Source organism: Cyrtonyx montezumae, unplaced genomic scaffold, assembly GCF_038088225.1.
Source record: "Cyrtonyx montezumae isolate F1298 unplaced genomic scaffold, pur_monq_1.0 scaffold_3, whole genome shotgun sequence".
NCBI lineage: Eukaryota > Metazoa > Chordata > Aves > Galliformes > Odontophoridae > Cyrtonyx > Cyrtonyx montezumae.
The window spans coordinates 63,838,614-63,865,033 of NW_027072034.1; the positions used below are offsets into that span (position 1 = coordinate 63,838,614).

The window sequence follows — 26,420 nt, forward strand, 5'->3', positions numbered from 1 at the left end:
TCCACATCGTACCAAAGTCTTTCTACTCATCTCACCCATCCTACTCCTTTTCAGAATAAAACATGACCAATAAATATTAAACATATAGTTCTTACTCTCAGTACATAGTTCTTACGATTAATTATGTAAGCTTTACCTCCTACCCCCTCCTCCATTTTCTCTGTGTTGATCACGGACTTTCAAAGGCTAGAATTATGGTTACTTACCACCTCAGCATGCTTGGCACCCTTAGATACTTCAGCAGTAGCAGTAAAGTAAAAAGTAAGCTTGCCTATTAGAGTCACTCCGACAGTAACTTCTTTCTTAGACATAATAGATTTAACAGCAGCTGAACTTAACTGTCTCCAGAAAAGCAAAGCTGCAAGCAGCAGCTCTTTGCAAAATGGGGACACCTGGCCTGCTTCTGTTTACCCTTTGAAGCCTGAGTGCAACCCGAAAATAGCCTACCAAGAAAAAAACTAAATCTTAGGTTAATTTTACAGTTACAGGTAGTTTAGGATGTTTTCAGGGTATAAATAATGCTACTACATTAGTGTTTCATTAGTTTGTTATGTTACTTCAGTATTTCTAGGGAAAATCAAATCGTCAGCTATAGGGAGGAAATAGTTGCTATGTTCTGAGCAACGAGCCAACGTGATTGCCTTCTCTCACAGAAGTCACCAGCTGCACTTTAGCACAGTCATGCACGTGTCACACATCTCGCAGCGTAATCAATCAAGATAACTTCTGTTTTAGAGCTAAGCATAAACATTCAGTTTTTTGTAATTGGAATTCAGAATTCACTGGTGTAGGAGTAACGGTATCATGATCAGTAGTAACAGGTCTGCCCTGCCTAACCCAACACTGCCTCACCATACCAAGAACACATGCTATACCCAAGACTTGGCTACTGTCCCCCATCCTTGAGTAGCTGCAACAACTGAACTACTGAGCAAGTGATTAGTAAAATTTGTGCCACAAGAACTGCATGCTGTAATACATCACAATGCAAATGTACAAACACTATGTGAAGTGGCAGCAAGAAGATTTCTCTGCCACGAGACCAAACAAAACCCACTTTTAATCTAAGGCTTAAATCTTGCAAATGGTTCAGGCTTGCTCTTATATTTACTGCATGTAGTCTCACTGAAATCTGTAAGATAAATGGGTCTGTAAATCTTAAGCACAAAATAGACAAGGAGAGGAAAAGAAACATTGCTCTCTCACGGCCATTGATTTGCTCAGCCCAAGGAGCCAGTGCCTGGCATGGAAACCACACCTCCTGTGTCTCAGCCCCTTGCTTCGCCTGTCTCCATGACAGCCTTCTGCTGTCCCACTTAAGACAGATTATGAATGACATGGAACTTATCTCTCAAGGATCTAATACAAATCATAACAAGATCTGTCTGCTAAGACAGATTTATCTACTTGTAGCACTGTATTTTTCTCAGCCGAGGGAAAAAGGTTGACCTAAACTGCTGGAATGAGCAACATCATAGCACTTTAAAGTGTTGGCAATTGACATTTACCCAATTCTTATCTCCAAAACATTTTCTTTTTAAGTCTTTAACCCTGGTACAAGGATATGCAAATGCTGAGGTCACTCCCTCCCCCCCCCCCCCTCCAGCCCTAACAGTCCCTGCACACCATGAGGGCTTTCCCCAGCTTGCCCAGACCCCCAGGCCATCAGCATCAGCTCCAGCCCCAGCAAGGCCACTGCACAGTTAGGGCTGCTCACGGGTGGGCCCATGTGTGGAACTGTGTCCCAGCCCAGAGTGATGCAAGGAACAAGGCCACAGAAAACAGCCTAACACTTGGTCACGTTTACAGCACTGTTAGGTCCCCATCCCTCAGCACAGCCCAACAACATGGATCCTTCAGGTGATCACAGTGTACTTCAGCATACAGGGTTTATGTTTCCTCAGTGAAGAGCAGAAATGACTGGTGATATTACAACTGCATTTTATATCACAAGATTATGCAGCTAGTGTTTGTTTTCCTTCACTCACAGGCACAAAATTATTATTTTACAGACTATCTTTAATTTTTCAAGGGACTGCTTTCCATTGAAAGTATATTTTTTACATAGATCAGAACAAAACATTGCAACAAAACATTGCTTGGGTATGTTGCAAACAGCAGGAAGGCAGAAGTACTGTTCCACTGTAACACTCTACCCTCACATCCTACTAAGGAATGGCTTCTTTAGATCACTCTACAATGAAAAGCCATAGGAAACAGCTAAGAAATGTCACCAGTTTCATTTTCCCCTACAAACAAGACAACAGCTTGAATTGCATTGCAAATGACCTTTTAATTAAACTTGCAGAATGCTATGGCCGAAGAGTCTTTACATTTTACATGATCTTTACTTTTTAAAAGTATCTGTAAATGCTCAAATCTCAAGTGTCCTAGAATTACTTCTTATCTTCCTCTTCTGAATGGTTAAAGGTGACCGAGCACTTCAGATATAAGTAAATTATTACTTTCTTCCTCCTCATGATAAATATGTACTGAAGTAAAATTTGTTTATCATGTCTTGGATAAGGTAAGGAAACTGTTTTTTTTTTCCATTTGAAAGGTATCACTTATTCATCTCTGGTTTACTCCTATGAGATGACATTTGCTTAATAGAAAACTTCTTTTTAATTCAGTTTTTTTTCCTGTTCGTCTTATGGATAAGGTGTTGGAATGAATTCTAGATATCCATTGCATGACCTGATTCATCTGCCGACAGATGTTTAATTCTGCTTTTCCAGCAGTGCTGTTGCCAGTGTTTTATATTTGTACTGATTGCAGAATAGTTTAATTGCTGAAATTTAAGTGTTACACTGAGATGTTTCATAAACCAAGTAAGTTTAAACCACATCCTCACACATAAACATTTTCCACATAGGAATGAGTTTACAAATACTGTTTGTTCATCACAGTCTTCCAGGGCCCAAATGAGAAAGGTTATCTTCTGCTTAGCCAGGAATACACAGTGTGACACATTTTTTCCATTTTCTTCATGTCCTTGGTGGAGTGTTATCTGTGCCTAGGTTATTAGCAATAACACACGTAAATAAATAGGCTTTACCGAGTTATCTGAATCTACATTTAAATACATTTTCTTGTATTTTGAGCAGTAGGCCTGAAATACACCAGAGGATCAAGGCTGAATTTTAAATAGTTGATTCTGTTTCTGAAGGAAACCTGCATTATATTTGCATGATCAGTAATTCACAATAGTTATATTTACCATTCACCTGTAAATTAAAGGGAGACCTTTCCTGCCACCAGTGTGCTAGGCTGATTAACTATCAAGATAGCTGATCCCTATTTATGCATTATCTGATGAAATATGACTTCTTCTGAGCTAGACACTGATGTCAGCTCATCTAAATGAATTGTCTTTGGCTCATTTTTTTCAACCATTTTGCTAATTGTTGATGTTATCACTGACATTTTGGGAAGCACGTGGCTAAGACATCTGCTGAATCAGAACTGTGGAAAAAAGAAGATACAGCTGTGAAGACACTGTTGTGTGAAACTTTTTTTTTTTTGTTTGTTCATATGTACAGCCCTCTCCATTCTTTGGCTCATTCAGTTTCTTAGAGAAAGCTGAACCCTGAACACTTAAACTCAGTCCAGCAAGTATCTACGCAAATCAAGCCTCTTCTTTTTACTGGTAACAAAAGAGAGGGCATGGCTGTTCCTCTGCCATTTCAGAAAAGTTGCTGAACTATGCTGTCTGGAGTGCACTTCACTTCACTCTGTCATAGTGGAATACAGACCAGTAATGAAGTAAAAGCCCATTTCATGGCAGACAGCGCCCAGCTTGTTATGAGTAGCTCCAGGTGCTCCTAACAGATTTACAAGCCTTTAGTAAGACTCAAAGTTAGACAAAACAAGCTAGCTTCTGTTCTTTGGCTTCAATATACTAAATACCTTTAAAGTGTTACACTCTCATTCTTCAGAAAAATGATTGTATTTCATTGCTAACATATAGGGGCTGATTATAATGGGCCTCAAGCTCTGCTGGAGACTGGGGATGCAACAACAGTAGTTCTTAATAACAGTGATGTATTTTGACAGAAAAGAGAATAATAAATTGCATAAGTGCTTGAGCATTATTCAGTACTTCTATAATGGAGGAAAAGAAGCAATTTATATGCTTCTTTTTGGCAATAAGTCTGCTAATGAATCAGACATCGTTGACAGAAAGACACTTTAGCAAAAATAAAAGTGAACTACAACACTTCATTAAAGTAAAAGTATCTTTACTATTAATATACAAATGGTGAAGAGTGACAAATAATTGATATACTTTAAGCCATACTTTCAATGTCTTTCATAAATACAAAACCAGCATCTGCAATATTACTTCTTTTTACAGTATAGAGATATATATATATACACAGCATTTCATAGGGACATAAGATTTTGAAACAAGAAACGAACTAGCTCCAGTGGTAGCTAACTTATCAATATATAATTCAGGTGGTATATATCGCAAGTGGGCTGTTGACAACGTGTGGAATAACAAAAACAATATATGGTATGCTTTAGCTCATACTGTACACAGCATACAAATACATACCGAGTGCTCATTTTAGCAGGAAAGCTTTTTTTTTTGTTGTTTGTTTGTTTAAACCTTGCCTAGGTAGCTCAAAATTCATAGTGAGAACTCTACACCAAGAGCAACAAAATTACCTTCATGGGGAATCTGATTGCTTTATATGTCTGTCACCAATCTGCAGGGACTTTCCCTTCTCCCAGCTCTGCATTTTACATTTTAAAACACAGACTTCTCGCACAGCAGACTTAAAGGATGCAGCAGGGCTAACATTACCCCTTCTCTTGTTTTCACAGTCTGCAGAAGCCTCTTTTATTTTAGTAGCTTCCTGCTTCCCCACCAGTTTCCATAGGGCCTCCCAGTTTCTGAGCCCTCTCCTAGTTCATTCTTTTGCACTTGTTCTCTCTGGTGGCTTTCCTTAATTCTGTCAGCACCAAAGCTGGTCATCTTGCTCGTTCCCAATCTCAACTGTGACTTAAAGCTGCCAATACAAATTTGGCAATAAATACTTATTTCATTTCTCTGGGCTAAAAACGGCCAATATTCAAGTTTGAAAGTCAAACATGATGAGGTTCACAATGCCTGTTAAGAGGAGAAATAAGTAAACTGTGTTTTCTCCGAAATGGGTCCAAAGTCGAATTTTAACAGAAAGGATTCTTTCTGGCTCAGGTTCAAATGAAAAAGATCTGAGAACACACTGGGAATATCGAAGGTCACTTAAAATTTAGTGAGTGGTTTCCAGGGAATGATATGAAAAATTCTGAAAAAAGGGATGGAACATTTTTTTTTCTTTTTTTAATTATCCATTTAACCATGGTAACTTTGCATTGATCAGCACAAGCATCTGAAGTTAAACAGTGTGATCTCTGGGCAGCCTGGTCTAGTGGTTGGCAACCCTGTCATGGCAGGGGAGTTGAAACTAGGTGATCTTTGAGGTCCTTTTCAACCCAGGCCGTTCTATGATTCAATGACTCTATGATTTAAAAAGACAATACTTCTTAGAATGTTTTAGTCTTTACCTAAAGTATTGCAATCATACCAAACTTTTTAGAAGGATGTTTTACTTCTTCTTAATTCTGAGGACATAAGTTGTGATCAGTTATCTTTATCCATGTTTCCTGATCTCTACAAACTCCTTGTAGGCAAGCCTTCCCTGTGCAAAATGTTAGCAGGAGCTTGATAGGACATTTAAATTCTGCTTACACCTAGATGACACAACTGGATGAAGACATATGGCGCCTCTCCCAGACAAATGGATGAAATTCAGGCCCCATTGAAGTGAGTATTTGTCCCAAACCCCATCGAGACCTGGATTCCCCCAAGGCCCTACTCACAGTGTTTTCTGTTCCTCTCCTTTAATCAGGAGTTAATGTCACCCAGCAGATAGCTTACACAGGGATGGTGAGACCACAGATGACTGCAAAACAAACATTCACTGCAGTTTTACTCCAGAGGTAAAAATGGTGGTAAGATGTTCCTCATCATCTTTTAGATTTGAGAAAAGATGCTAATGTTTTATTTCTAAGTGCCTGGATAGAACCAATGAACTTTTTATCTGACTTTTCAACTTGATAAATTGGTCAAAACACTTTTTCATACTCCCCATGTGCTCCATCTACTTGAATCTTTTCAGCAGTAACACACTCACAATGACCCTCACTAGAATTGTGATCTCAATAGTTTTTTGCCAATTTTGTGTTTAAAATACTAAACTGAATTGAGAGTATTGTCTTCAGTTTACTTTAGATGAATATTTGAGCATATCTGAGCAGAAATGTATATCATGGTAAAGCTTTCAGTTACTTTAAACAGGCTTTGTAGACAAATTATTGAAGATTTTTTTCTTTAATAAAGCAAAGTGGCATGCTATCAAAAGGCACAAATACATTTCCATTATCTGGTGTAGGAAACAGAAAAATGGCATGACTATTATACTACAGTTTGATGGTTGGCAAATAAATAAATACCATCATAAAAAGAAAGCCACTTTTTGAATGAACATCAATGCTAAGGCTCAAGACAGGAGGTGGAATATACTATACCATGGACTGTTGTGGAACAGCCTTAGTAAATGACAGTCACTGTGTAACTACTTTGCATATATCTATGAAGATAGAAAGTCAGCCCAGTCCTGCAAGCTTTTCTATGACAGTACATCCATCCTCCTGCTCACACTGACTCCACTGGTGTCAGTGAGATGCCATATGAACAATGGGTTTAGCCACACAAAAATTTCTTGCAAGGCCTTAGGCCTAAATAAATTAAACTTTGTCACATTAGGCATTAGCATCACCAGAATAGTAAATATTTCTGCAACCACCAAAAACAAAAAACAAACAAAAACCCCACAAACTTTATAAGTAAAAAAAAAGGAAACAAAAAGTAATCAAGCAAACAAAACCAGAAAACCTCTCCATAGTACATTTGTATACTAAATTGAAAAATGTTATTTTTTTTATTACTGTTGTAGTAAATCAGAACGTACTTTTACTAAAAACAACAAAAAAAGAAAGTAAGTCATTTTACTTAATTTTACTCATTTTTTGTTGAAGAGAGATTGTCGCTGCCACATTCCATTTTGTCCATAATTTCAATGGCACCCTCCCACACTCCTCCCTGGAGTATGTTAGCGTAACAACTCAGATTATTTTTACAAATAATTATATTCTGTCAACTCTTCTGACATTTCATACCAACACTTAGATTACTTTTAGACAGTAAAAGTGACATTTATACAGATACCTGGTTCTTTTAAGTCTAGAATCAGAAAAGAAAAAAAGACATGAGGTTACTCCAGTTCTACATATATCATACAAATTACAATGCGCTGTCCCTCATTTGGAAACATTTGCAAATACCAGTGGTTTTGAGAATTTTGTCATAGTTTGGCTTTCTCCTGCAAAGCACAGAGGCAAAACACGAGATAATCTATTAACCCACAGACCAAGGGGCATGCTTGGAGCAGTCTACCAGTAATTGTGAACTTTTAAATTCTCAGCCCAGCTGGCAAGGGGCTCAAAATCAGGCAGGAAAGAAATACTTCTGGAAATAGATTTCGGTTTGTATTCCAATATAGTAGGAAATGCTTCTTTCTTCCATTACTGAAATAATTTTGCTGCATATTTTACTAGTAAAGAGTAGGACAGGAGTATTAATACCAAATGTGCTGAAGAAACCTTTAAAATCCTCTAATCTTTTCACACTGGAATTAGAGGCTGTATTAAAAAACAAACACAAACAAACAAGAATAAAAACAATACCAACAAAAAGACAACATCCAGTTGTTAGGCCATTTAAGTTTTTTGTGTAAGTTTTAGCAAGAAGTACTAAAAGTTGAAATGCGACTACAGTTGAACCTAGAAAGTGTTAGCCGTGCACTCATTGTATAGGAACCTTGTTGAGCAAATGATCGTGCTGGCTTCAGAAAAAGCACTGTTTGCTTAGTGAAAATTGACTTATTTGAGAATGCACAGCACCACCTAACCTTGTGATGGCAGGGAGAAGAGGAAAGGAGGTCTTGTACCTTCATCCTGGTAACAGAACTGCATGAGATGATGTGGGGTGCTGATGTTCAAGCCACACCAATTATGTTCAACTACTTGAATTTTCCAGGTCCCTTCCTCACATTTCAACAGAGGGAGAAAGTCCAGTTGTATATTATGGAGAGAATATATATTCACATACATAAACAAGACAACTATTTTTCTTAATTATAAAATAGGGGACAGTTCTGCTCACTGTATAAGCTATTCTGAGAGAAACAGGACAGACATTTAACAGGCAAACAGATACTTGGTAATAGTGCCTGCGCAGTACGTGGGAGCAACAGTAACAGGCTATAGAGGAATATCGTCATCCTTCTTTTATCCAGAAGTAATTTCTTAGCATTTAAAGAGACTATTTTGCAGCAGTTTTAACTTACTCTCTTTCATGACTTTCATCCATCATTGCTCTTATCCATACTTTTCATTTCAGCTCTGCTTTTGTGGGAGCGTGGCTTCTCATCTAGCCATATCAGTGTTATGTCTCTGCCCTCAACTACTTGGTTCACTGTAGGTTTTTCTGAAAGTGATTAGAAGTAGTTTTATTGTTTTGCTTTGTTTTAAACATAAAATTAGTGGCTTTGAAAAATAAGGAAGATCTGATAATTCAATACCTCCTCAACTTTTTCAAATCCAGTAGTGTTTGTGTTAAAAAGAAGGTTAATGTGCCATTTTCCTCAAATGTAACAACATTCTTTTACATTTCACTTTCAGCTTTACTGCACAAAAGTCAACCACTCTGACATAACTACAAAATATCAGCTAAGAGCTGATGACATTCTGCATGAAATTAGGTAGAATTTTGTCTATCTTGGCAAATAATGTAAATTTGCAAATTATAAGAAAAATTCAGATATAGCATGGAGAAGACATAATTTGTTGAGTAAAGCTACACTTAAACCTCGGGTATGACTTAAATGTGAAAAATTCACAAGGTACTCTACAGTTTGATCCTAACAAGTAGAATTTTCTAATCTAGTTCATCATTTTATCTACATCTTCCAAAGAAAGATTTTCAATAGGTTGATAGATGTGGATACACTATGCTGGAATGGAAGCAGGATGTATTATTCCAATTAGTGACATAATTAAATCAATATTAATAAATATATTCTTTTTCATCAAATAAATTAGCCAAATTTCTAAGTAGTGCATATTATCCATAATAATAAAATAGATTATCTTAAAAAATGCTTAACAGGAAACAACTATTTTGCTTAATACACTGTCTGATTAATTAAGAATTTAAAAATGTTCCTAACCACTTAGCCAGAATCTTTCCATCTCTTATGTTTACTGTTATAAGATAAAAATTGATAACATAGCGAGAAATTCTTTAATAAGGCCAACGTCAAATATTTCACATATTGATTTATGGTGAAAGTACATCTACAATACTAAAATGCAGATTATCCCTTGACTAAATGGTTAGAAGACTGAATACTATCTATGCATAAATATGCTGGGGCAACTAATGTGAGTTTGTGTTAGGTTTCCTCCTTTGAAGCCAAAAGTTATTGAAAAAAGAGTTCCCTTTCCAAACATTTCCTACATTCCAGTTTAGACATAACCTTCCAAATGTTAATGTAGAAAACCTGGCATTCTAAAAATCCTGGGCCTTTCGGTCACATCCTAAAGTTAGGATGAGGTCAGTATTCCATGAAATATTCAGCCATTTTGATTTGAATCTGTACATCATAGTAATCAAATTTTTATGATACAAGAAAACCCAGGTAAAACTATGGGTGGAGCTGGCTCGTTGAAGACAGTTTGTTGCTTTTTTTGTTTCAAGTGATATGCACAGTTGGAATGACAACCGAGTGTCTGCCAGTGATAAGATCTTAAACTAACGTTATGCTGAGATTGGTTTTCATTTTATAAAAGGCAACCTCAACTTATGCTTGATTATAAATGGAAACAAGTACAGTAACGTATGTCACTTTATGTATGTAGATTGCCCTGTAAGATTTGGAGAGACGTGATGTGTTGTTTGTGGTTAGGGGTGCTTTGCCAAGTATTCTTCTAAATAGACATACTTTTTCATATAATAAGTTACAGTTCTTATTCTGAAGATTTTTCCAATTTATATACCATAGGACTTGGTGTCAGCAAAACAACATACTAAACCATTAACAAAAAAATAGAAAAGAACTGTAGACAGAAACTGTTTTATCATATGTACACAAGTACTAACTATTCCAAGCTTAAGTTTCCCAGGAAATTAAGGTCAGCTGTAAAGTTTTGGTCACGGGTTTGCTTTTATCCAAATGCATTATCCAGAAAGCTGTAGTTTATCTTATGCTTTGCTATCATCTTCTTTTGACTGGATGATGTCATTAGCAACTTTGATTTCTATGGTTTCTGGATTTAAAGCTTCTTTCCCATTTTCCTCCTTCAGTGGCAGCTTCCTATCAAAAGAAAAGAGAAATCACGGACATTACAAAAAATAACAAATGATGTGGAATTTAAGTCTACAATGAGTGCACTCTTTTTGCAGTCCATAGTGTGTATAAAAACATCAGTCAATGAAAATAATATGCAATTATTTTATTATGAGTAGCAAGGTTCTTTGTTTTCAAATAAATTAATATTAGTTCCTTCCGGTTCTTGTTTGGATATCTGAAGACATTCAAATGGTATTTTAATTTCAGAAATGTTCTTTTAAGTCTTATAAACCTTAATTCCAATACCAAGGGAATCCCCACTCCTATTTATAGGAAAGACAAAACACTGATTTCTTTCAAAAAGTTCTTAAAAATCATTCCCTACTGCTGCTAGTTAGCTGTCAAAAATATAGCTGTGAAAAGTATGTATGGTTTAGGTAGACGTTCCTCTAATAATATCTCCTGGGTATAGTAGCTGTTTATTCTGTTTACAGTTTGGGTTTGTTTCCTGTTTTTTTTTAGCTAGGGAGTAGTATGCATACGTGTTTGTTTTGTTTTTCCATTCATAACAGCTGTTAAATGTTTCAGTAATCTTCCACTGTGATTGCTTTGATCTCCCAGTGAGCTTTATGTTATTCCACAACTGTATGAAGAATCCCTTAGGAATGTCCTGTAATAGCAGCATTTAATGACAATAAACAAAGCAAAACAATACATGAATTCCCAGTCATATGATATTTGATCTGGGTGAAACAAACTAGAAGTTAAACATTGAACATAATCTTATCTAAGAAAAATCTATGAGAAGACTAACTTCTGTTATAGTAAAATATGGGATGCATATCATAAGCTCTCTGGATTTGAACACAGAAGATGTTGTCAAGCAGCTGTCTGTTCCACATGGCACACACACAAAGGAAACAGCACACAACACAGCACATGAAAAAATGGAAACAGCAGAATTGATGTAGATCTGTTTTTGAAAAAGAAAAAAACCAACACAGAAGCAGAGGAAACATGCCTCAAGAGACTCACCTGTGTAATAAGCCTAATAAAGCAAAATGGTATTAAAAAATAAACCATATTTAACCAAGATTTATGTAAGATTAGAGAAATTACTGAAATAATATTTTAAAATTAAAGTACTTAGAAGAAGAAGAAAAGGACTGGAGAACTTTAAAAGGTTCTTTTCATTTTTCTGACACTTGTCTGTTATCTATCAATAATGATATTTAGTTCCTCTAGCACTGCAAGTGGCCTAATTAAAATATTTTGCTGATATTACCCACACTGAACTCAGAATATTTACTTCTCTATTAGATGTCCATATTATAGGAAAATGGCTCCTAGCCATTTTGATACAGAAATTCAAGCAGCTTCATTAATATGGAGAAAAAACTCAACCAATACTAAAATTATAGCAATACCAGACTGGGAATTTAATTCTAGTACCATGCATATGGCATTTTAATTGTATTTCAGAAATGCAGTAAGAAATGCACAACTTATATTGGTTTCCTGACAGTATTATTAGAACTTGTTTACTTCCAGGTATAAGTGCTTTGTGCTAATCTGTGGATCCCAAACCTTGCTTTAACAGTGAGTTAAGTTTAAATGACAGTTGCAGAGTAATATGTTAAGTAATGTAATGAAAATACTACATTGCTGTGAAAAAAATCTCCTCCTAGGTTATTTTACACACACTTTTACATTCAAAGCAATATAGTGCCTGGATATATGTAGCTCAACTGAAAAAAAAATGCAAGAAGCCTGAAAGTTACGCGCAAAATTAGGCTGAACCTACAGTCAAGAAAGAGACAGGCATCACATAAGCATACATCTTATGCTGAAATAATCCCTTTCAGATACATAGACATGCCTGTCTCTCTCTGCTGAGTACAAATTTTACCTAATTTTAAGTGAAGATTTAACTTCTTATGTATTTAAGGCAGCCCAAATTAGCCACAGTGAATCCTGCCTTGTATGGTCACTGACTGACTGATGTGTCCCTGAAGCTCTTCCCTCCTGCATGCTACGTTTTTCCCCAACAAGACTGCTGTTGCACCTGTTGTTCAGTGTTATTCCTACAGAAAAGACTTAGTTTCATCCTACTGCATCCTCCTTTTCTTCAGTGGCATCTCACCCATATGTCATATTTCTTCTCTGCTTTATCTGTTATGACTTGCGTGTGAGCAGGTCTTGCAGTGTTCCCCTAGAGCCAGTGTCCCTTCAGATGTCCTGACTGCCTGATGCTTTTGACTCATCTTTGGTATCCTAAGTGACTCTGCCCTGAATCTTTAGCTAACCCATCTGACCTCCATCCAGCTGTGCCTTTCATTGCTGCCTTTTGCCTTTGTTGTCAGAAAAGAAATTACTAAGAAAGAAACAGTCGTCATTACTAGAATCTTTCAGCAGCTCTCTTCTCCCAGGGACATAATACCATCAGACTCCTTATCAGTTGTTCCAATGATTTAACTATTTTTCCTGCCACCAGTGGCTGATTCTTTCCTTCAGTAAGATAATAAAACATTTTTGATCTTAGCTGTTTCATGTTTCAGTCCTGACAGTTGTTCTAACGACTTGGACAAGCATTAAAAACTGAACTTCATCTTTGCTACTATCACGTTCCATCACATTTTTATCTTAAAGACATTAAACTTTGGCACCAGTGGCTTAGCTGCTAATATGGCCAAGGCTTAGTGTAGTTTATATAATGTTTACAGTTACATTCCACTGACTCCTTAGATAACTTGGTTTGCTGCAGAACCCCTCAATACAAATTCCAAGCACCTTTCAGAAGATTAAAGAGAAAAAGACTATTTTAAAAGAATTCTCTCAATGCTCAGTGCAGTGCTGATCCAAGGAGGCAGGCAGACCCCGGTCCTCACGCTCCCACCCGTCAGCACGGCAGGCAGAGCCAGGGCAGCAGTGGGGTGTGAGTCCACATCCCACCAGATCTGGGCATGGGCTGCTGAGAAGGCTGGAGACAATGAGAGCCTCCTGGGCCATCAGGTCATGTACTGTGGTTTAGATGATGACTGTAAAAAAACACACTGGTGAACTGCATTGCCACAACACATGGCTGTTGTGTACCTCTCTCCCTAGTAGTGTGAGGGCGGCCTTGCAGCCAAGATTCAGTGTGAGACACTGGGGAATACTGGGCTACTTACTCTGGTTCCGTGAGAGGAGTAGTCTCGTTTGGCTCGTTTACTGGGCTCCCATCTTCATGGCTGGTAATTCTTTCATCCTCTGTTCTCATTTCCACTATAGGCTCTTTTGATCCATCTTTCCTAAAAATTATTAAAAGAGTCTGAGTTTTTATCATCATATTAACCATATATATTGCACTTAACTAATTACCAAGATCTCTTCCTTCAAAAGCTGGCAGAGAAAAAGTGGAACTAATTATCAACAATTAACACCACTGAGACACATTTAACAAGGTGTTCTCTATACCTTGAAGTCTTCAAAGTATCCTGTATCCATGGCTACTTGCCTACTCCACAAACATAATGGATTAGCATCTCAAAAGAGCGTTTTGTTTACAACTGAATAACAAGATGATGGATCACCTTATGGGAATAGACATGAATTTGGCTATCATAGTATAGTAAATATAGAACCTGACCCCCAGTTATGCTTGAACTTTCTGGCAGTACAAAGAGCCTTTCTTGCAGCATATATATCGCACAAGTGTGTTACAGACTTCTGAGATTCTTACAATCCCGGCTGTCAAAGAGCCCCTGTGTGATAAGAACCAAGCCTGCCCTATTCAGACTGGTGGAAGAAATTCTCTGTTTCTATGTGGTAATTCCCCCATTTTAGGAACAGATGCTAATTTCCCACAAATAAGGCAATGAATAACTTTAGTGTCAGTTGGACAATGGATTGTAAAGAGGACAGAACAGTGAGTACTGTCATTGCACTTTAGTTGGTAATATGGACTCGATATGCAAAGCACTGTTTGCATTTACAGTGGCATTAACAGTATGGCTATTAATTAATAACTAGCAAATACTTTGTATCTCTAAGGACAGATCAAAGGATATTCAAGATATATCTGATATTTTCAAAATAAAATCTTTTTCCATGTATACATTTCTTTCTTATTCCTGACATCCAATCAGGACTTGTATCCTGTAACTTATCAGCTGCAGTGTAGAAACAAAGGGTAACTTAAAACAGGGTAACTGATGAACAACTGCTTTTATCTTTAACAGACTATTTTCTGGACATGACACACTCCAGAGAGCAGTCAGATTGCTGTGTGCCATAGAAGTCTCATTAAACCGTTGTCTAATTCATCTCTCACACTTTTTTATCACTTGTGGAAAGACCATCTTTAAACAAGCTGTACAAGTACAGCAATCTACTCAGACAGTATATGGAAACTTGAGCATCTTCTGGTAATTATACTCCAGGAAAATCTTTACAGACTAACAGGAGTGCAGCATGCAAAAAATGTGTAATTGAGAAGCTGACTAAAGAAGAATTCACAGGTAGAATCCTAAAACATATTTTTAATTTTAGATGCATAATTTGTGTTTATTTACTGTAGATAATACATGTAATAGAGACATTTAATTTATGTGCTATGTAGGAGTTGGCTGTTTGATAACATTGCCATATAGTTGCAAGTGGAGTCATGGCTGCCAGATTATCTGTGAAAAGATAATGGTTCATAACAGGGCTGGCAGAGGAATATTAAGTTCTACTTGTTATATCTGTACATGCACAAACTTATGGATAAATGTACATTATTGCACAGATTTCATAATTGAGCAATTGATCCATACAGAAAGCACAAATTGTGTAATAATTAAAAACTGCACAGAGGGGAACATTCCTTGTAGGAAACATATTTCACCATTTCTGTTCCAGATGGCTGTGTGTTATGTTACATGCATAGTGTAATCTACATTAACTACATACGGAACATAACTAATAACTACATATTTCCTACCAATTAGAGTACAAAAAACAAAAAACAAAAAACCATAAAGCCACTCAAGAATCCAGAATGTGATCTGACATATTCAAATGAGAGAAATGTCAGTGTCTTTTAGGGAATGGCATTTGGCATGAAAGAAATTCAAATTGTTACCCTTAAGACTTAACATTTAATCAAAGAATAAGATAAAGAAGAATAGTTCCAACTTCTTTTATGATCAGACTCACTGAAGATCTCCACAACAAAGACGGAAATATAATTAATTGTATAGTTGTTCTTGCAAAAAAAAAAGGTGTCATGGAGGAATTGCTGTTATGTGACCAGCTCTAGACATCATGGAGTTGTATCTGTGTATCAGATGTTGACAGCAATACATAAACTGCTGTCAAGTGACATTTAGAACTGCAGCTCCCTAAGGTCTTCCCAATCAGAAAGGGCCTGTACACCAATTCATACGTGGTTACTTCTTGAAAATGAAATTAAAGCACAAACTGAAGTGCTGTGCTCAATAGGAAAGGACAGCTGAACCTGAGCCAGAAGCTGTAAACGCCTACTCTTTTGAACAGGACACACTGGCTTCAAACTGTGTTATTCTTTCTCTTAGTGAAACCTGTGGGGAATTAGGAAATACCTGTTTTATGGCATAACTTCTTTTATTCAGAAACATTACTTGATATAAATACTATGTGCCTGCTTATGGCTGTTTTGCTTCTGTGCAGCTGTTTTGAAAAGGGTTGAGAACGCTACCAAGACATGTCATCAGGTTACCTAACAAAGACACAGTGTCTGAATTCAAATAGCCAGAACTAAAACCACAAAAGAGACTTTAACACTTCCAGCCCTGGCAACAGAGAAGCAAGTGTAGCTATGAATAATAAGGGCCACCAAATCTGCTCTGCAGTCTACATCTGGGAAAGATGAGTTCTGGGAAGGTGCAGGGAAATGAAGTGCACGTTCTGACTCCTGGGAGAGCTGCAGCGCATAGGAATTGTACACTATGTGTACATATACACACACATTGTGGCTGTTTATGCCACAAAATACAGCTTGTCACAGATATTACATTGTACATTAAAAAAAGAAAACCTTTTGAGAGGAGCATAATGACAAAATGAAGCTGCCATATTTAGTAAATAAATAGAACTGCCTAAAATGTGGGATCATAAGTAATCTGCTCTGTCTAATCTTTTGAAAACCCTGTGAACTCTGGGTCTTTAAAGGACTTGAACTTGTTTTTGCATATATCTGCTGTTATCATTTAAGGAAACTTGCACATAAACGACCATTTTATTCCCATTTATCTAATGAAGTAGCCACTACATGAGGGCTTGTTTGAGAAACAGGATTACTTGTTCTCCTTTATTTTTAGCAAGCATCAACTTGCTATGAAGAACAGTCTTGCTCACTGACAATTCAGCCACATCTCAGAACTTTTATTTTTCAAAGAAAACCATAATAATACCAAAACTCTATAGGCAAAACCCGAGATTTTCCAATAATAGCTATATTTGAGGAATTATTTCATGTATTTTCCACAAAGTTATGTGTTTTATTACTGAATTTACTGGCACTGCCACAACCATATTCTTTGTTTTTGGATGTCAGTAGCTCAAAGATGAATTGGTAGTAGTATAGAAATGTCCCTATACTGATCTATGATTGAATTATTATTCTATCAGAGTAATGAAAGCTGCGCAAGATGGCCATCTTAAAGTGAAGCAGGGTCTATGCTCTTTTCTTCTTTTTTGTCCTTGTTTCTCCTTTATGGAAACAGCTGTCCACAAATGATGCAATACATTTCATAGAACAGTTTTCCAAGTAATAGAAAACTTTTACAACAGTCCTTTTATCAAACCACAAAATGTCCAATAATAAATACAAGTTGAACGGCAAGGTTTTTCTTTTGATTAAGTTTCTAAAATATGTAGTTAATACTCACAAGTAAGCAGCCTTTCCTTCTTCCAGTTCTTTACTTTTTCCACTTGAACCACTCTTTTTCCCACAAATCCTCCTGGTGATGCACATTAGCAATCCGCATTGTCGTACAAAGAAGCAGCTGACATCAGTCACAACAAGGATTAACAAAAGGGCTGCCACTCCCAGGCCAATGACAGCACGAAGTCCAAGACCATTGAAAAGAGTGTCTTGAAAGAAAGAAAATTTGAATTCATTATAAAATTCATCCTGAACAACAACATTTTCTCAAGTTCTTAGATCACATATCAGGAGGCTAAAGGATGTTTACAAATGGACCATTCGGAAACTAAAGGAAAGAAGCAGGACTGAAAATGAAACACACAGACAACCCAATTAAAAAATCCCAAGAGCCATCTTTTCTACATAACATTTTCCCATTGCCTAAAATCCAATATTGTCACAAAGCATAAATCACATTATTTAATAATAAACAATATCATACTTCTAACATTTCAAAACAAAGTATATCAGTATGGATCCTAAGAAAAATACTGCAAATTTGCAGCATAATAACAGTTGACATAAGTTGTAATCTTCCACATTTAAGATGTCATTAATTAGCAGTGGTGCTACGGGAAGTTACTAAAAAGAGTGGTAAAACAATATTTATTCTTGTAAAGGTCATTTTTTAAATTACATAAGAATGAAAAAGTCAGAGAACAATTTTTTCAAGGTAATAGTCTGCAAACAGAGACATGCTGTCAAATAAATGAACATGAAAAAAATAGTTGTACTATTAAACGATTATAAGGTCAGGACCTCATACTGTATAGTTTTGAACCTTGAAATACTGTCATATAATTCAAAATAAATATATTCCACATCTGATTTTGCTTTCTGCAGCTGTACCTTTAAAGCTGCTTATCCAATTTTGTCTAAATTGGTATTTCTGAAGTAGACAATAATGCTACAGTTTTGAATACTGTGATGCTGAAAGAACAAGTATTGCTTATGAATTCAGATGACTGTTATGAAGGCAAGGAGTTGCATGTGATCAGTAACTCAGTGGAAAAATACAGAACTTAGAAATGGTTCATAGGCCAGCCTAGTTCAAGAAGGTATCAGTCTAGCTCAGGAGTTGGCTAGTGACCATTGCAGGTGTGATGACCTGTATGTATTATGTCCTGACCCAATACCACAGGGGAGGGAAACTTTTATTTTGCACACTGCTGTTGTGCATCAGCATTGCTTGCTTAGTTTTACCATCTCTTGGGAGTATGAGTCAGCAGTGCAGTGGTACATTTCCATTTGCAGCTCTGTCTATGCCTGTTCCAAAATAAGAGCAAGATTTTTTCACAGTAGATTACATAAATTCTGTTTTAGCTGACAGACATAAAAACATAACAATATAATTTATTAATATAAAGGTTTTAACAAGGTAACTGCTATCATCTTTCTCCCACCTTTACAATATACTGTGGACTATGAAAAGTAAGAAAATCATTTAAGCTTTCATGTGTTTTGCTTAGCTAATTTTTATGAAAATGTGTACTTACCTCTTCAAACACAATTTAAACATAATTTTCTTAATACTTAATGCATAGTAATAAATACTTTTGAAGTCTATTTGATATCCTTCTTAAATGGAAAGGTAAAAACTTTTTTCAGTCGAAGAAGATTCTACTTTTTATGCTGTTTCACTGCCTTTTGTATCAGCTGTTATATTACAGAACTGTTCTTCAGAATGGTATCATGGTATCACGCAGTAAGCCAATATTCAATATGTACATTTAGTTGGGTGATTGGATCAGCAGGTAGACAGACATTACCTCAAATTCATTCTCCCTTCTTCAAAAATGTGAAGGAACATTTCCAAATAAGTAAAATGATTGTATGGCAATGCAAAATTGTTTCACATATGCATTGAAAGTTGACATTTTACACATTTTCCTTCTCTTTTTTTTAATACCAATAATCCTAGTTAAATATTACAAGTTAATTTCTGATACATCCTCCAAAACTTACTGTATTCATATATCCACCCTTCTAACTAGCATTCTGAATTGCAGTCAGTGGCTCAATGTCCACGTGGAGAAGAGTAAAGGGGGGGCATTTCTTGAGGGATGGTATTGATACTGGTGGTATTTAACATGACTGCTGGTGACACAGACAGTGAGTGCACCCTCAGCAAGATTGCAGACAACACAAAGCTGAGTGGTGCAGTTCATAGGTTCATATTGATGCAATAGAAGGAAAGGATGCTACACAGAGGGACCTGGACAGGCTTGAGAAGTGGGTCTATGTGAACTTCATGAAGTTCAACAAGCCCAAGTGCAAGATCCTGCCACTGGATCAGGGCAATCCCAAATAAATACAAACAGGGTAGAGAATGAAATGAGAGCAGCCCTGAGGAAAAGGACTTAGAGGTGTTGGTTGATGAATGACCTGTAGTACTGCAGCCAGGCCTGGGGCTCCCAGGACACAAAAAGATGTGGAGTTGTTGGAGTGAGTCCAGAGGAAGGCTGTGAAAATGATCAGAGGGCTGGACACCTCTCCTATGAAGAAGGGCTGAGGGAGGTGTGCTTGTTCAGACTAGAGATGTGAAGACTCTGAGAAGGTTTTATAGCAACCTTCTAATACCTCGAGGAAGCTTACAGGAAAGGTTGAGAGGGGCTTCTTACACTGTTTGTGTTGTTTTTTGTTTTTAACTGATAGTTATAAGACAAGGATTTAGTTTTAAACTAAAAGAGGAGAGATGTTGATTAAATATTAGAAGGAGATTTCTGACTCAAGAGGGTGGTGAGGCAATGGAACAGGCTGCCCAGAGAAGCTGTGGTGCCCCATCCCTGGAGGCACTTAAGGTCAGGTTGGATGGAGCCCTGGGCAGCCTGAGCTGCTGGGGGGCAGCCCTGCCCATGGCAGCAGGTTGAGGCTGGGTGGGCTTTAAGGTCCAAGTGGAGTCAAAATATTAGTTCTATTTTGTGCTGTAGCAGACTATTTAGATACATTAAGTACATTATTTTTCTAGTTGAAAATACACTTACTTAAAAACATACAAATTCAATGCTACTGTGAGTGAAGCAGATCTTCACTTTTATTTTTTGAAAAGTTTATTGTCTACTTGTCTTAGGAATCTAGTGAGAGAGGAGCCTTTTATAATACTGACTGAAAAAAACTGTTTTAAATTCAAAGTTCTGGAGGAGATTTCATTAAGCTTTGTTAAAAAAAATACTAGATTTAAAGCAAAGTGGTTTTTATTATATAAAATGTGGCATAAATAATACAATAGACCTTGTCGTGATAATGAAGAAAAATGGCAACTTCAAGCAAAGCCATTTCACTCATCTACTCCTTCAAATAAGAATTTGTCAATGAATACTTACAGAAATACAAAACTTTTAGAAATATATAAAAAAAGAAGGAAGTTTCTATGTCCCAGAAACTATTGGCAATTTCCAAGTTCTCATTTATTCTATAAAATTAACTTTTTTTTTTTTTTGTTATTTAAATAATAGGAAAGAGCACTGAAGAACTTTGGCAAGTAAAACAGAATTTCCCAGTGAAGAGAAATAACTGGAAAGGCAACATTTTATGGGCATTTAGATTTAAATTCTGAGTGAATTCTTCTTTGGGGTTTAGGCCAGATGCGTTAAGGGGAAGCAGGTCTAAAGCAAGAGCCACCACCTGAATGTGTACAGACTATACCGGTCTCTTATATATACTATATATATATAATATACTATATATTATATTATATACTATATATTATATTATTATACATATATTATATATTATATATACTATATATACTCTCTTATATATACTATACTATACTGCTCTCTATACTCGGTATCCTGTACTCTTACAGGATCACAATGATATATTCAAATCCTTGTGCTATAAAAAAATAATTGCAAGTGGAGCATGAAATATCCTGTTTGAACAGGGGAGCTAGACAAGAAGATCTCCAGAGATTCCTCACATCCTCAGTCATTCAGTGATTCTAAGGTTTGTTGAAAAGCATTCAATTAAGTGCCTTTGTGTTCCTTTATTCCCTTCTCCACCTCATTGGAGGTGGACACATGGATTAAAGAAAAGAGATCTATTTAGTCCTTTACTTTTACGATCATTTACATTTTTAAGGAAAAAAAGCAATTATATATAATACTTCAATAAGCTCATAGGGTTGTACCTTAGACTGGATTGGGTGTGAATGTGTGCTTGAATACATTATGCTTGAGCCACCATTTTTTCTTTCAGATATGTTTGAAGCTAAAGTTGGAACTACTTTTCAACTGAACTACTTGAAAATTATGAGCTAGAGGAGGAAGTTGAAAATACTGCACTGGGCAGTAGAGGAAAAAAGTATGATCTGGTTTGTCATCCTCATAAACTGTCCTAAGCTGTTCAAGACATTACTTGTCCATCCATGATGGCTATTTCTGCGCTAACTATGAACATTGTTTTCAATTTTTATCAGATCTGGAACTTCTCTTAGAATCAAAGGCTTCCAATAGTCAGATCTTACTCAAAACCTCTAAAACGATTTTAGATTTTAGAAGTCAGTATCTATTGATCGGCACCTAAACAAACATAGTACCAAGAAGTTAAACAGCTGTATAAGTAAGTTTTCTTTTACACAGCTAAACAGCATGCACATCAAGATAAAAACAGCAGCAAAAATGAAGGAATTTATCAGAAATGTTACAAAATTCCAGACAGGCAACATGGATCTGCAATACGGGTCCATTCCAGATATAAAAATGTATGCAAATACCCTAAAATGTGTCTTGGAGATAGTGAATGGCAAAATACACAAAATCCCGTTTTTCATTTTATCACTGAAATTATTTGAAATGCTTCTTTCTTTTCTCTGTGGATATATGTATATTCAAATTAGTACAAAATAAGAATAAAATGATAATTCATAGCAGCTAAAAATGACTTGCTACTCTTTTATAAATTAGTATTTTCTTGTATGGATATTTATAAACGAGTATTTTCTTGTATGGATACATCTTAAGAGTATCACTGAGCTCAATGACTGTCAAAACATTCTCCTAATGCATTTTCCAACAAGAAATGTCCTGGGTGTGTGAAGGGAGCACTCTGCACTCTGACTCCTTTGGTGAGGTTGATCAGGATACAAAGACTCTGCAACACCCAGCGAATCTCCCAAGTTACACCTACTCAGAGTCAACTGTATCCTGGGTAGTACATGAGAGTAGCATGTACTGAGCTTTGCTAGCAAAGCCCTCAAGAAAATAGTCTGCTGCCTGAAGACAGTGCTTAAGCTTTGTGCAAGAACTGACCACTACTGAGTAGTCCTGTGCCTTACTAAAATAAAAATCATGGGAGGCAAAAATGAGAAACCAACCAGTGATCCACTCTCCTGCCCAAACAAGCTCTAATAAAACTATTATGTTTTGTTAAATTATTATTTGTCTGACAGAGCTGAAGCTGCATGTGCTGGTTTCATTGAGTTAAAGCAATAAAACTGGTCTGTTACATCAGTAAGTGCCCAGAAACTACACATCTACCTACAGATGAAATAAAAAATACAATACAGTTGCAGTATCAACTTTTAAGCAATCGTCATGATTCTGTGCAAACATTTACTGAGGGAATGTATGATGCAAAAGAGACCGCTAAAGTCATTAGGATCCTTTTCTATCTCATCCTCTAATACAAAAAGATGGTAACTCCATAACATTAAGTTCAATGCATTTTTTTCTGTAGTGATTTTTCCTTCAACTTCTTCTAGGACAGATATTGCTGCAGGGCAGTGTACAAGCACACGAGGATATGTGTTCTGTACTGCACTACTAACATGTTATGACAGACGCGCCTGACACACAGCTATGGAAAATAAGGGGACAGTATTATTGAACCTGATGCAACCGACTAGCTAGATTGAAGGATCCCTCCAACTTTTCCAGCCATAAATTATGTATCTTCAGTGTGACGAAGATACAAATCAGTTGGCTTATCACCAAGCACGCCCACAGTGGAGTTACAGAGCTTTGACTGACAGCACAAGATGCAAAGGGCAGGCACAGTCAAGGCAGTCTGCTGTGCCAGAACCATTACTGACTTCAGAGATGCAAGCTACTCAAAGGAGCATTTCTAAAATCATGTTTATCAGTCATGTTATGCTTTTCTGATGCTTCCTCAAGTGGAGGAGTTTTTTTTTACTATGCAGAGACCCTCTAGCCAACAAGTTTTCTACAATTACTTTCTTTAAATTTTAGATGAAAATCTCATTTATGGCTTCTTCTGGTTACTGAGTAGTACCCAAATGCTCAATTACTCCAATGGCCTTTTTTCACATGAAGGTGTCTTAAATGAGATGCAACTGCAATAGCTAAATAAAACCAATGTTGTAGTATAAATTCTCAACTTGAATGTTTCTGTTGAGGACATCTTCTCCATGCCTACTTAGTGGTAAGAAGGGAAAAGAAAGAAAGCTATGTTAAGTAGAAGAAGTTCTAGGTTTGGAACTGAAGTTATTCCTTGGAGCTGTTGTTTATATTTTCTAAGCAGAGTTTTTTAAATTATTCATAGCATCATCAAGCTATCCTTAAGCAGATTCAGAAGAACCTCTAATGCACCTTGAAAGTTATCAGGTAGCTACAGCTCTTTGTTTTGTATATCTGCTCTGCAACTATACTAAATCATAATTTTTTTTTTGCTATTGCTTACTTCCTTAGGCAACTCTAGAGGAAAGAGGGAAGAAATCCCCACTCTTCTGGCAGCAGCAGCCAGACAAGGCAAGAGAAGAAACACATTTCCAGGGTGATCTGTTTCACACTTCAGCCAGCAAAGCAATACGTTTTCCCCAGTTTTTCAAGACAGAAAAAAACACATGGAAGGAAAGCCCCAGAATGTCAGATGTGTGAGAAATCTTTCAACAAAAAGCTCCTAAAAGGGAGGTTAGAAAGCCCAGCTTTCCTGTACACTGAGTGGGAAATGACTGTGCAATGACAGTGAGTCTGGAGTTTGTGGAATCAGCTGCTTTGCTCAGGATTGTTAGAAGGTCTTGAAGAAATGACTGTGTTTTTGTGTCCTGGTTTCCTCAGTCCAAACTGACAACAGATTTACTGAACATCTCTTGAAGGATTTTCTCAAAATCTGTGAAGATTAATTAAGATAGACAGGTATATTGAAAACATACAATTACGGGTGTTCTGAGTACTGTTATTGCATAAAAGATCAAATTATTTTTATTGTTCTAATTGGAAGGATTCAAAATCATATGTGTATACTGCAGAGACCTGAGACAATTTTGCATCTTTATGCTGGATGACAGCTATAACCAGAGAATTATAGTCAGGAAGCCTGAAAGAGTCCAACTGTTGGTGCTGCATTTGAAATGATAAAATATTTCAGGCCTGACAGTACTTTCTTTTATCTCTTTACAGAAGTAAATGCAAACAAAGCAGTTTTGAGCTTGGAAGTATTACTTGGAATAATGTTTTAAGTGCATAATTATTGTATAGCATTAGCTATAAAAATGTAAGTTTAATATGATGAGAGTTGGCAGTCTATGATGCATGTTTTCATTTGAAATAGTTACACTGATACAAATGAGTGTGTCAGCAGTTTCACACAGCATGGAAGTGCTGTGCACCACTACAGCTTTTTCTAGTACAGAACACTTGCTTTTTGAGATACAATTGTTTCAAGAAGACAGATTAAACTGGTGCAGATCAAGTGCTCAGACACTATACTTAGAGTATTTCACACATTTGCTCTATTAGTTTACTAGCATGGCAGCAATCTAGCATGAACCAAAGTGAAAATCAGAGAATTTTAATGTAATGAGTTTGATTTTTTTCAACAGATCTATTTGCTATTGGATAAAATGTTGAGTTTTACTGTGGAAATATAAATACTGATACAACACTAAAAAAAATCTTTTCAGTCACAAGACAGGTAATGCAAGAAAAATAGTATTTATCAATAATAAAGAAAATACAGATAGAAATGGTTTAAGTCAGTTCTGTTTATTACAAAAAATGAAGACAGAAGCTGCACAAAATATGAACTTTGAACAACAGATGAAAGACACACAAAGTTACATACATTTCTCGACACTGTGTTTGGAAAGACACTGAAGGACATTACACTGACACTATTCACACATTCTCCAGGGACAAAGCAGCGGAATGACAGCAGGTACTGCATGCATGGAAGAAACTAGTGAGGCAAAGTGGCAGTGAAAGGTGAATGTGATGAACTGAAACCATGTGATTATTCTACTTATTAAACTGTTTTAAATCTGTTTTTTTTTACTGCCTTTCATATTGTTTTTGAAACAATAAACTTACAGAAATTGTGGTGCTTGCAATATTTTTCAAAGAAGTATGCATTTTTAAATGCAATTCCTTGGGAAACTTTCATTAAGTAGATTAATTTTGCTTGTATTATAGTTCCTTTAAAATGTATCATTAATAAAATTATATAAAAATGATGTTTTTACTAGGAGTTGCCTCTACAAAAATGTTGGGTATGAAATTAGTATTCAGAACCATTAATAACAATATCATACTTGGTAATGTAATTACAAAGACAAGAGTAAATACCACTTTTTTCTGAGAACTTCAGACTATATAAAGTATGGACAAAAATGGATATTCCTACCTTGACTGCTTGAATTAGTGTTTGTAAAGCATTTATACTTAACATAGCTCCCAAACATACATCTTCCACACAGGTACTGTTTCTAAATTGGCAGTGGTCAGATTTTCTGTTTGCTATTTGACACCAGTAACTTTATTAGGAGATTGTCATTGTCATTAGAAGAAATTGAATTTCCCCTGTAAGTTCCCATTAGACTTGAAGTCCACTATGTGTGAATCAAAGGAAAATTGAAGATTCCTTGTATGCCTGGAGAAATGGGATGGATGAAGTAAAATGTGATAAGCTCAACAGAGCCCTGGATGTAGCACAGATCTCACTGATGCCATTACAGACCTCAGAATCAACATTTGTCTTGATATTGTTCAACAACATTCCCCCCCCCCCCCTTTCTCCTAAAAATCCTGAAGAAATGAGAAATGGTAATCATCAACATAATGGATCACAGG

The 26,420-nt window shown here is 36.4% G+C and overlaps 1 protein-coding gene across 1 annotated transcript in view; it reads right to left on the bottom strand.

Moving 5' to 3' along the window:
* Positions 1-5,925: 5,925 nt before the first annotated feature.
* Positions 5,926-26,420, bottom strand: part of NCAM2 (neural cell adhesion molecule 2) — a 222,339-nt gene continuing 201,844 nt past the window's right edge. Inside the window, exons 17-19 of the mRNA XM_065740855.1 lie at positions 17,354-17,558; positions 13,634-13,753; positions 5,926-10,487 (exon numbers count right to left, since the gene is read on the bottom strand). Of these exons, the coding sequence (XP_065596927.1) occupies positions 10,376-10,487; positions 13,634-13,753; positions 17,354-17,558 (437 nt within the window). The 3' untranslated portion in view covers positions 5,926-10,375. The remainder of the gene's footprint in view (positions 10,488-13,633; positions 13,754-17,353; positions 17,559-26,420) is intronic.